Source organism: Oryctolagus cuniculus, chromosome 9 (genome assembly GCF_051225735.1).
Source record: "Oryctolagus cuniculus isolate XC-2025 breed Fujian yellow rabbit chromosome 9, ASM5122573v1, whole genome shotgun sequence".
NCBI lineage: Eukaryota > Metazoa > Chordata > Mammalia > Lagomorpha > Leporidae > Oryctolagus > Oryctolagus cuniculus.
Window position 1 is genome coordinate 118,980,855 of NC_142875.1, and position 12,098 is coordinate 118,992,952.

General features: G+C 38.8%; 2 protein-coding genes across 32 annotated transcripts in view; one reads left to right on the forward strand and one right to left on the reverse strand.

Annotated features, from left to right (window-relative positions):
* Nucleotides 1–8,099, forward strand: part of PYROXD1 (pyridine nucleotide-disulphide oxidoreductase domain 1) — a 28,834-nt gene extending 20,735 nt beyond the window's left edge. For 5 of the 12 annotated variants that reach the window (XM_089304643.1, XM_089304644.1, XM_089304640.1 and 2 more), the window contains 4 exons: nt 486–598; nt 1,194–1,316; nt 3,871–4,008; nt 4,553–8,099. In XM_089304643.1, coding sequence (XP_089160769.1) covers nt 486–598; nt 1,194–1,316; nt 3,871–4,008; nt 4,553–4,801 — 623 coding nt within the window. In that variant the 3' untranslated portion in view covers nt 4,802–8,099. Of the gene's footprint in view, nt 1–485; nt 599–1,148; nt 1,317–3,870; nt 4,009–4,552 lie in introns of all 12 variants that reach the window. The other 7 variants (XR_016213525.1, XR_016213528.1, XR_016213526.1 and 4 more) reach the window with 4 other exon arrangements.
* The window catches only part of RECQL (RecQ like helicase), a 53,397-nt gene that overhangs the window by 935 nt on the left and 40,364 nt on the right, over nt 1–12,098 (reverse strand). For 4 of the 20 annotated variants that reach the window (XR_011379015.2, XR_011379014.2, XR_011379016.2 and 1 more), the window contains 8 exons: nt 11,052–11,200; nt 10,842–10,959; nt 10,223–10,361; nt 8,234–8,325; nt 6,555–6,774; nt 6,136–6,265; nt 5,438–5,612; nt 239–2,993 (listed from right to left, as the gene is read on the reverse strand). Coding sequence is in view for 3 of the 20 variants with exons in the window: in XM_070049468.2 (XP_069905569.2) it covers nt 5,460–5,612; nt 6,136–6,265; nt 6,555–6,774; nt 8,234–8,325; nt 10,223–10,361; nt 10,842–10,959; nt 11,052–11,200 (1,001 nt within the window). In the remaining 17 variants the exon portion in view is untranslated. Of the gene's footprint in view, nt 1–238; nt 2,994–4,157; nt 5,613–6,135; nt 6,266–6,554; nt 6,775–8,233; nt 8,326–10,222; nt 10,399–10,841; nt 10,960–11,051; nt 11,201–12,098 lie in introns of those variants that run through there. The other 16 variants (XM_070049468.2, XM_070049469.2, XM_089304639.1 and 13 more) reach the window with 10 other exon arrangements.

Consider the following 12,098-nt stretch of genomic DNA (forward strand, 5'->3'; position numbering starts at 1 on the left):
AAGTATTTCTGTGAGTCATTAGAAGAAATACATTCAGACAACTACCATACAGGATACTCCACTGTTTTGAATTCTTTGAATTTTTCCATAGCAAAAGGGAATGTTAAGATTTGGAATGTGAATACTGAAGGAAAACACTGGAAAGTAAGAAACATAAGAGCTAAAAACTAAGAGTATAAAGTATTGATAAACATTTTTAAGGAAATAATTCAGAAAAGGATTACTAATTTCTACTTACTTTGTTAGAATTTATATATCCAAATTTGAAGGACATTTAGAATGCCAAGGTTTCATAATTACACCTAAAACAAGATGATGTTGATTGTATTAAAATTGCTTTGACATATGTACTTTATGAAAATTAAGGGGTAATCATCTCCCACCTTTTTATGAATAACATCATTTACATAATATTCCAGATAGTTATGGGTGATTACATTTGAGGATGAAGTGTCCCCTTTTTGTTTTCTGTTTGTATGTTACAGAGATGTGGCCTGTGTATGTGGAATTGACCAACGAAAAGATATATGGCTGTGATTTCATTGTGAGTGCCACAGGAGTTACACCAAATGTGGAACCTTTTCTCCATGGTAACAATGTAAGGTCGAATTTTTGTTCAACTGCAGATATTTTTAATGTATTAGTTCTTTATAAAGACACCTAGTTCTCAAGTGTGAATAATTGTTGTTTTAGTACAAAACTATAACTTAAGATGGCTGAAAACAGTTTGGTTATTATTCATGTCTTAAGAGTATTTACTGCTTAAAATGGCTAGACCATTAATATCCTTAGGTAGGTGTCATCAGTAAGAGATAGGGTGCACAATTTATTTATCTAAATGTTGCTAAGAGAATGATACTCCTGTGAATTCTCAACAAAAGAGTTTGTTTTTTAGCATTAAATTTACATAAAAACAGGAATGTTCTTATGAGTGGAGTAGTCATACAGTTACTGGGTATTTTTAATGTTGAAATTCTAAGAATTGTATGACTATTTTAATAGGAATTTGGTCCCTGGAAATTCAACTTAGAGGAGTTTAAAATGGAGGTACATTTTCCTTTCTCATTAGATCAGCATAGCTAGGTGTAAAAATTGGACTTACCCTTTTATTTCTGAATGAAGTACTGTTTCATCTTTCTTACCATAAGGAAGATGAGCAAGCGCCAAGTGTACTCATGAGGAACATGGTTTAGTTTGCCCTAGGAGAAGATGGTGGACTCCAGGTAGATGATCACATGCACACTTCCCTCCCGGATGTCTATGCCGCAGGTGACATCTGCACTGCGTCCTGGCAACCTAGCCCTGTCTGGCAGCAGGTAAGCCCGCAAATGGGATTCCGGGCTTTTAAAAGGGCATCCAGCTGAAAATACAGTGGTTGTTACCAACGTATCCCACTTTGTTGTCTTCTAAGTCTTCTACCTTAAGAGGAAAGCTATCTCAGAATTGTTTTTGGTGCTATTAAAAAAGAGAAGGTTTTTTCTTTTTTGCCGGCTGTGATATAGTGATAGAGTAGACCAGGGAAATAATTATGAACTGTTGCTTTTTCATTCTCATGTTATCAGTGCCATCCAGTAGAACTGTCTGCAGTGATGGGAATCATCCAATCAGGTAGCCACTAGCCACATGTGTCACATGAGCATTTTAAATGTGGCTAATGTGGCTAAAGAACTGTTTTGAAAAGTTTTATTCAGTTTTAATTAAAGGTAAATGCTACATATGGCTAGTGGCTATCACAGTGGACAGTCTTAGTTTAAAAAACAAAACTGCTGAGATTAAAAAATCACGTATACATAAAGCATTTTGCGAGTAGTCCTAGGATGCCCCTTTTTCTGTTCCCATGGTAATTATTATACAAGAACTTCCTACAGTGAGCAGCTTTTCTCAGCCTTCACAACTCCCAACTCCCAACTGGATCTAGACTTCCTCTTGCCTTCATGGTGTTGCCTGGCTCCTGATGGTGGAGCAGAACTTTTAAGGGCAGATAATAAAGGCAGTGTTCAGAGGAACAGTTATCTTCAGAACTGCAGAGACAAGAGGTGTTAGATGTAAGAGCCACTGACCATGTGTCTTTGTTGAAGAGTAGCTCCATGGTGAGGGGTAGTGTTTCTTTAGATTAACTGTTGTGGAGTATGAAGTAGTAGAAGAGCTGAAGGTACTTAAAGAGGCATCTTCATCATTTTGTGCTTTTATAGAGAGCAAAGACATGCAGCAGAGTTCTTTCATCCTGTTTCTAACATGCTTCAAACCTGATTTTTTTTTTTTTTTGACAGGCAGAGTGGACAGTGAGAGAGACAGAGAAAGGTCTTCCTTTGCCTTTGGTTCACCCTCCAATGGCTGCTGTGGCCGGCACACCGCGCTGATCCGATGGCAGGAGCCAGGTGCTTCTCCTGGTCTCCTATGGGGTGCAGGGGCCAAGGACTTGGGCCATCCTCCACTGCACGCCCTGGCCACAGCAGAGAGCTGGCCTGGAAGAGGGGCAACCGGGACAGAATCCGGCGCCCCAACCGGGACTAGAACCCGGTGTGCCAGCGCCGCAAGGTGGAGGATTAGCCTAGTGAGCCGCGGCGCCAGCCCAAACCTGATTTTCAGTTTTCGCTACTAACATCCTGTCATTCCTGAGGCATAACTGTCCAAAAATCGTAATTAAGACTTGGGGGTAGTTTTCCTTTTTTTTTTTTTTCCTTTTTAACTTGCCAGCATAAACTATATGAGTGTCATGATCTGATACAAGGAAAACATACTCAAAAATAAAAAGGTGCCCCTTGTTTTCACTGTATCTAGCATACTCCATTTCTTAATTTGCTCAACAATAGGACACTGATTAATTTGTTTTACATTACACGAAATGAAGGGAGTTTGCGGCTGGACTCCGTGAGGTAATCTGGGCCCAGCAGTGGGCTGTGCAGACCACTCGTTAGCCATTCTCAAGCTGCTGCTCTGCTCAGTGCACTCTGTTCTCTTGCCATGGTCTGTCTGTCCCTTTATTGTCCCTCCTGTTTAGAGAGAGGAATAGAAGAAAAAGCTGTCACTTCTACCAGAAACACTCAAAAGATCATAACCTGAATTTACAGTGTTGTTTTTGCAGACAGCAGATGGCATTTGATCCATATGAAAACATGGGGGGGGAGGGTAGGGAAAAAGGGAAACTAATAGGTTATTATAGGCTGACATTTTATTCTGCCACTAGCATAGAGTAGGTGGTATCACATTTGTGTTTCAAGTGCAGGAAGAAAATGAGGCTACAAAAAAGCAATAATTATTTGGAAGAGTTGATATGCAAATCTGTGATTCCAGGAACAGCGTTCTTTTATACCAGGAATCCCAAAACTGTGTCGAAATAAAATGGCAGAAAAATTAATACTGTTATAGAGAAAAATATAGGTGACTTCCCACAGTCTGTTGCTGAAATCTGATATGAAGTCCTGGAGCTGGGCACCACCTGACACATGTCTGTCTACCAGTGAGGCTAAGTGCACAGCAGGCCTTAACCATCCAGAGCCTGAAGATGAAGTTACTGGAAAACCAAAACAAGGTTTCAGCAATAGTTAAGCATCTTGATTAATATTAATGGCAGACTTTGGAGAGGGGGCTGGCAAATTTAAATCTATTCTTACCTAGTATCATCTGAAATATTAATAATGTTTAATAGAAATTTTACTGAAAATATGTGATTGGTGGCATTCTTTATTTCGGAGGCAGAAATGTTGAGACTAACAACAAAGTCAGTTTGAGTAGTGCACCTGGATGCGTGCTTCTGTGGCAACAATGATAATAACTGGAATGAGTTATTCTGTAGGAATGTCACTGAGTTGCTTTTAAGGAATTAACAAGGGTAGGATGGTAACCTCTTTCATATTTTCATTGTTTGAGATGAGACTGTGGACCCAGGCCAGACAGATGGGATGGTACGCAGCAAAGTGCATGGCTGCAGCCAGTGTGGGAGACTCCATTGACATGGACTTCAGCTTTGAACTATTTGCTCATGTAACAAAATTTTTCAACTATAAGGTAAAGCAGATGCCTTTTTTTGATCATCAGTGTTATAAATAAGATGATGTAATTTCCTTCAGAGCAGTACCTTGTATGATAGCTGTTACGTAAGTACCTGTTTTACCATTAGATTATTTTACATTGAAGAAGTGAAGAAACACTGCAGATTTATTTTTAAGTTTTATTTGTGATTTATCCTTTCTTTCTAAGGGGAACCGGGAGCTAGCATATTTAAGAATGAACTACCTGCTTTCCCACATGTACTATCTTATTTAATCTTGTGTACATTAATCTGAGGCAGGTTTTTTTCCCTGATATAAAAATAAGGAAAATCACACCTTTAAACCATAATGCCACGTTAACATAGTCCACAGTCTACACATTTGTATGGTCTTAGCATCAGTGTTGCTGTGTAGTGTCACCTGTAGAATCAGTGTATGCACTGGGGTCCTCCCCAATGACGCTGGCTGTTGTAACGTGACACAAAGTGACTGCACGCTGTTTGCTTTTTGAGTATTCACGAGATTAACTATTGCATCCCTTTTTTCATCCCAATACACAGGTTGTGCTACTGGGAAAATACAATGCACAGGGCTTAGGTTCAGATCATGAATTAATGCTGAGATGTACCAAAGGGAAAGAATATGTCAAAGTCGTCATGCAAAATGGACGAATGATGGGCGCTGTCTTAATTGGTGAAACTGACTTAGAAGAAACATTTGAAAACTTGATTTTAAACCAGATGAATCTTTCATCATATGGAGAAGATCTGCTAGATCCAAATATTGATATAGAAGATTATTTCGACTAAAATGACAATTTCTTGGAGAACCACATAGAATTCTGTTTGAACACAAAAATCGTAAGTGAATAAAATGAACCACATTGAGGTAAAAAATATAGAAATGATAATGTTTTAGTATGAAAGCATTTTAGACTAATTTATTTACAGATATGTCAGAGAAATGTAAGATTGACCATAAATTATGTAATAAATCTTATTCATTTTGATGTTTTGTGATTTGGCTTTGGAGCAAATTTAGTTACAGCTAATTGTCATCTACTTAGCCAAAATGTACTGTAAATGTCAAAATAAGGCTATGGTTTCAGAAAGCTGAATATCAATATCTTACTTGCTGATATTATTTGAATTCTACAGCTGTTCATATAAATGTGAGAATATCTATAAATACAGTAACATGTTGCCATCAAAAAAGTACAACTACATATAGCAAGGCATAATTCAACAGAAAAAAATTATTTTCCCTTGTTTCATACTGTATTGTAAAATTATTCATGATCTTCCATTTTGAAAAGGCCTCAAATCTTTAGATGTAAGCTCTGAAAACATAGCTCCAAATGTATAAAATATCAAGAGTGTTTAAAAATTAAATTTCTGATTAACTGGAAAAAAAAAAGTGTATACATGCATAAAGTGTTCTTTTACCAGAAAGCACAGTAACATCATCTCAGGCGTCATCTATTTTCCTCTTCTTAGCCCCTGTGTTCTTAGTACCAGACTGCCGAAGCACGTTTGCAGCCTTCTTCTGGAAGTCACCCGAATTTTCTTGTCCCCCTTTTTCATCAGCTCGTTCAGAATGACAAGTTTGAGATGATTCAACCTACAAATAACAAAGCATGCATCCTGGTAAAAATTCAGCTGTTTGCTTTTGTCATGAGATTAATAATCTCTGCATATTCTTTCAGTATCAGTTAGCCCTTCAAGTGTCCAGGAGTCTGATTTTTATCTCCAAATTTCTTTTCAAATAAGACTCCTGTCTTGGATAAAAGGGGCTACGTTTCTCAGAGCAATCATCAAGAATACCTCAGTCTCAAGACACTTGCTTTCACAAGCTTGAAAGTACTTGGTTTATAATAGTGGTTTCCATCCTCTGGGGTAGCACAGACCTCTCCGCACTATTGATCACAACCAAAACTGGACCTTAAAGAAGATGGAAAACCCCAGTCTCTATAGGGCTGCTCTACATTCTTCCACTTAAAAGCACTACAGACTACAGAAAATAAAATGAGGTTTTCTGTCTTCTAAGCCCTGAATCTGAGACAGAAACTGACTTTTTTGTACCTCAGAGTGTATTGCAGAGAAGCATCTTACAGGTTTTCTAAGAGTTAAAAATGAACAGTTACCCTGAAACAGTTCTTGTCAGGCTTCTTCACTGGCATAGTGATAACATGCGTCTCACTGTTCAGAAGACTGGCTTTCGGTCCAATCTTCAAATACGAAATGGTAGCATATGCTGTGAAACTGTAGTCCTCTCTGCAGAAGATAAAGGCCAGCAATCAGAAAACTCTTGAAAGAGCCCCAAAAAACAAACAGGCTTGTAAAAGAAATAATTAAATGTGCAATAATGGAAAGTAACGCTTTGATAAAATATAAAACACAGAAGAATGCAAATAGTTCTGTGCTTTCACTTCAGCAAATGATTTCCTCCAATAGTCAATTAAAAATTTGGATGAAATGCCTGCAAAGATATTCTGTTGCAATTTACAAAGAGGAAACAGGCACACAGGCAACATGAAGGGACGTGCAGTGGGTATATACCTACTTTAGATACTGCTGTAGAAGAAAGTGTGCGATCATCTTCTCCAGCTCTTCACGCGGAAGCAGAGGAGCACTGACACCCGCCACTCTCAGTTTGGATGCACCCTTTCCCATCCAGGAATCCATCAGCTTCAGTGGAGTGAGTTTCTCATTCAGTTCCTCTGCCTGCTTCAGGATCTTGATGAGATCTCTGCAGTGCTCAGTTACGTTTTTTTTTTCATATGCTACAATCAGAGACATGGGTAAAACCAACTGCAATTTAGAAATGGGAGCAAGGCTAGCCTATCCTAAGTAGTTAGACTGGTTTAGAACCAGTTATCAATGTGAGCCACCCCACAATATGTTCTCAAATCTGTAAGACATTGTGGGAGTAACAGTGACATAAAGAAAATAACCTATCAGAAGGCCTGTGGTGTGCTCTAGGAACCAGAAGGTGTCACAGGAGAGCCCGCCTGTGCTAGTCATTAAGCAAAAATCTGCAAAGTAGGGCAAGTTCCTAGAAAAGATACCTTGTTACTAGCACTCTGATAGCTGCATCAGATTCTGGTTAATGTGGTCCATATAAGACAGTTACATATACACAAACCCATGTCTCCTGCTGCAGAATTCAAAATGAGGGGCTGGCGCTGTGACACAGCAGGTTAAAGCCCTGGCATCCCATCTGGGCACCGCTTCCAGTCCTTGCTGCTCCTCTTCCAATCCAGCTCTCTGCTATGGCCTGGGAAAGCAGTAGAAGATGGCCCAACTGTGGGGGCCCCTGCACGCATACGGGAGACAGGGAAGTCCCTGGCTTCGGTTCGGCAAAGCTCCAGCCATTGCAGCCATCTAGGGAGTGAACCAGTGGATGGAAGACCTCTCTCTGTCTCTACCTCTCTAACTATGTCTTTCAGATAAATAAAATCTTCAAAAAAGGAAATGAAAATGAAGGGAACTCTACCAACCAATACATCCAAACTCAGTAAGGCCTTGAATAAAGAACTCAAAAGGCTCTTAATATATGCACACAAGATGAAAAAATGGTAACAGTACAGCACCAAAACAATGCTCAGTGTCTTATGAAAAAAAAAAGATTCACTATAATCTGTTTTTTTTCTCCCTAGTTGGTAACTGTATAAAGTATTAGAGATATATCACAAGATTAGTACCCCCTGCACCCTTTAAGATTCATTTTCCTTATTTGGAAGGCAGAGTATCAGGGAGAGAAAGAGCTTCCATTCACTGGTTTAATCCCCAAATGGCCACAATGGGTCAGACTGAAGCTAGGAGCCCAGAGTTCCATCTGGATCTTCCGACAGGCCTATCAGGGGCCCACGTATTTGGGCCATCTTCCACCTCTCAGGCACTTCACCAAGCAGCTGCATTGGAAGCAGAGTAGCTAACTCAAACCAGCATTCCACTATGGGATGCTGGCCGGCTGCATCTTAATGCACTGTGCCACAATGCCTAACCCATCCTTTTCTTATATAATAGCGTTTTTATTCAGGAGAATTAAAATTTTGTTATTTTCTTAAAATTTTCACATATCCTCAATAAAGTAATATAAAATGTATATAACCATGTATGACTTTTCCTTTGACACACGTTTTTTCTTCAAGTTTGTTGTTATTTTTAATTCTAGAAAATTCTATTCAGACCTGGTTTAACCTTTTCACTCCATTTGGTTTGAAAAAACTAAGAACTTACAAATGTCTTTGCGGCAGTTATCACACATTTTGTTACATGCTTCTGAGTTCCATACTTCATCAAAATGTTGAGCTATCAGTACACGGCGACATCTGCAAACACATTTAGATATTACTGAATGACTGAGTAAGGTTTTAAAATTCCTATTTAGAATACATGGTTACTTACTACATTAGTTACCTACTGCTGCAAACTTACTACTACCTAAAACTTAGCAGCTTAAAACCACACAAATTTGTTATCTTAGATTTCTATAAATCAGAAGTCTACCATAGGCCTCACTGGATCCACATTAAGGTGTTAACAGGGCTGAATTTCTTCTGTGGTCCAGAGAAGAAACTGCTTCCTTTTTCTACTTTACAGAGACTACCTACATTCTTCAGCTCCTGGCTCCTTTCATCCATCTTCAGAACCAACAGCAGGCTGAACCAGCTCATCAGAACTCATCAGTCTTTCCTATTCCTTTTCCAGTTAGAAGGACCCTTTGACACCGTGCCCACCCAGATTATCCCAAATAATTTCCCCATTTTACTATCAGCTTTTATTCCACCTGCATCTAGTTTCTCTTTGCCATGTAAGGTAACAACACAGTTTGCAAGAACTGGGTCATGTATGTGTGGGGATCACTTTGTCCACTACATTTGATTTTCACCAGTGGTTCCTAAAAAACAATGCTGGAGCCAGTGTTGTGGCGGAGTGGTAAAGCCACCCCATGCAGTACTGGCATCCCATCTGGGCGTGCCAGTTAGTGTCCCGGCTCTCTGCTTATGGCCTGGGAAAGCAGTAGAAGATGGCCCAAATCTAAGACCTCTTTCTCTGCCTCTTCCCTCTCTCTGACTCTGCCTCTAAAATAAATAAAATAAATCTTTAAAAAACTTTAGTTTTTTTTTTTTTTTTTTTTTTTTTGACAGGCAGAGTGGACATTGAGAGAGAGACAGAGAGAAAGGTCTTCCTTTGCCGTTGGTTCACCCTCCAATGGCCGCCGCGGCCAGCACGCTGCGGCTGGCGCACCGCGCTGATCCGATGGCAGGAGCCAGGAGCCAGGTGCTTTTCCTGGTCTCCCATGGGGTGCAGGGCCCAAGCACCTGGGCCATCCTCCACTGCACTCCCTGGCCACAGCAGAGAGCTGGCCTGGAAGAGGGGCAACCGGGACAGAATCCGGCGCCCCAACCAGGACTAGAACCCGGTGTGCCGGCGCCACTAGGCGGAGGATTAGCCTAGTGAGCCGCGGCGCCGGCAGGTATTTTGCAACTGTTAAGAATCTTGACTATCTAGAAGTTGGTTTCAGTTTACAGTATCAATATTTGAGTCCAACCCCCAAACTATACTTCATGGCAATCCACTGGACTTTTGAAAAAATTCTCATTTTCTCATTTCTTATACCATCTATTAGAAATACTATCACCTGTCACTGATATTTTCTACCATTTCAACATGGGTGAGTTCTGATGTGATAAGCAATACAAGTACAAAGATGACTAAAAATAAGGCCAACAGGAAGTAATGTGGTCTAACTGTACCCATCCCACATAGATTTAAATTGGTTCCGATAAGGGAAACTTATCTTCAATTATTTCATCAGCATATCAGTTGGTAGGACTCTGAAAATGCAAATCTTAAAAACTTTTTCAAAATTATCAAAGGAGAGAGCTGTATACCAGTGCCAGAGGAAAAAATCTTCGACTTACTCTCAATATATACTAATCCTTCATTAAGAAAAGAGTGTTGAAGGATTATCTCATTCATTCATAGAGTTCGGGGGAGGATTGTGAAGGGAGACAGAGAGCAAGCAAGTATATTTTCCTGGATTAAGGTAAATCATACAGGTTCATGGATGGGTTTCTACTTTGAGACATCTCTAATGGATTTGTGCCTTTGTGCTACAATAAGGCATTTAAAAAGTACTCAAAGTGATGAAAGTCACATCATACTCTGTCATATTGTGTTTGTCTTTCACTGACAAAATGTTATAAAAAGTACATGACTTACTTGCTTATGTTTTGACAGTATGACACCATTTCATAAAGCTTCTGTTGTCCCACATTTTCCATGACCACCATGGAACTTATTCTGAATATATCTCCAAAGCCGTAATACAAAATACAGTCTGCTTTCGTGTCATCTCGACCTGTGGTGTGAGAAATCTTGAGACTGCATAATGACTTCTAAAAATTCAAAAACATGCAGAAATAATCTATGTAAAATTAGCTGCAACTGCTTAATGCTACATCTAGAAATTTTAGGGTTATGAAGGTTAACTTCTAACAGCTGCTCTCAAAATGAAAAAAAAAAAAGTCTATCAACAGCCAGCATTAACTTATGTCCATAAATTAATATTTAAGAAATGGACTTGACATCAGTAATTAAAAATTCAAATGGCAAAGGTGAATACCAAATTTTATTAGCTACAATTAGAAGGAAAGAATCCTAACACTCCAACAGAACATGAGTAGAATTTCTCCATATGAAAATGTGTAGAATTGCTAGAAGACTTAATTGTTCTGAAAATATTATCCAATAAAGATTAAAAGTACAAAATTATTAATTTATAATGTGCTTTCTAGAAAAGCTTGCTAAGAAATGACTTCAGGATTTGAGTTCCACATACCTGCACGTCCACTCTCTTGGTAGTAATTTTCCATGGATTTACTCATTGAATGGTGAATAACAAACCTCACATCTGGCTTGTCAATTCCCATACCAAATGCAACCGTTGCCACTACTACCTAAAATATTTTAACATTTTATAAGTTCATTAAGTCAAGTTTAAATATTTTTAAAGGTAAATTGGACTTCTATTGAAGAAATAATACTTAACCTGGATTTCATTGGCCGACCATCTGGTATGAACCTTAGTCTTATCTTCTGGTTCCATATTGGCATGGTAAGCACCTGCATGAATTCCCAGATTCTGCAAACTAACCGTAACTTGTTCAGAGTCTTTCTGAGAAAAGCAATATATGATTCCTGCAGTAAAATATGTCCAGCTGTTATATATGTGTATGGTACATTCCTAGAAGATACTTTTAATACATACACCCAAGTTAATGCACAGATGGAAAAAAGAATTGTGAAAAAAGCAAAGGCCTTAGGCATATATTGACTTTTTGGTATAATTCAAGAGTTAATCATCAGCTTGCTCTGAAGCAGGAATAAGCCCTGAGCCACCAGTTCTGGTTCTCATTACCTCTTCTCTCTCTCCAACTTTATCTCCCACTACATAGTATTTCTCAAAATGAAGTCCCACAGCTCCATGTTAACAGTATGCTGTGAAAAGAGTTTCAAATGCACATGAGTTCTGGGAACACTGGATTCAACAGAGGTACACAGGCTTCTATGTTCAGGGCTCGCTGGAGCTTCTAATGGCTGACAGTGCCTGTGCAGCTTTTCTCAAACTTACTTGACCCTGGAACTCCTTTTGCCCAGGGCAGTTGTTACTACCTACTGGAAATCTGCAGAACAGTTTTGAAATAAGACTTTTTCACCAACTCTTTGCTTCAGTAACATTTGTCTAGTAATGAACTCTGGGACACATAAAACTCCATCTGTGGATAACTGATTCAACATGTACTGTTTATTCAGTATGTCTAATTTTATATCCTTTTAGAACTTCAGTGCTTAACCGTCTTATCATACACACCAGATACTTAATAAAATACATGCCACTAATAATTAACAGTCATTTATCTGTTCTAAAATAAAGCATACAAAAGCAAAAATAAAATCAGATAATTCTATGACTCATAGTCTGTGTCACACCATTTCTAGGATCACCAAGTGGACTAATTTTTATTGACAATGCTTTTAAGTATCTTGTTCCAAACATTAATATTTTCAGATGAGTCATTTACCAGTAATAATTATC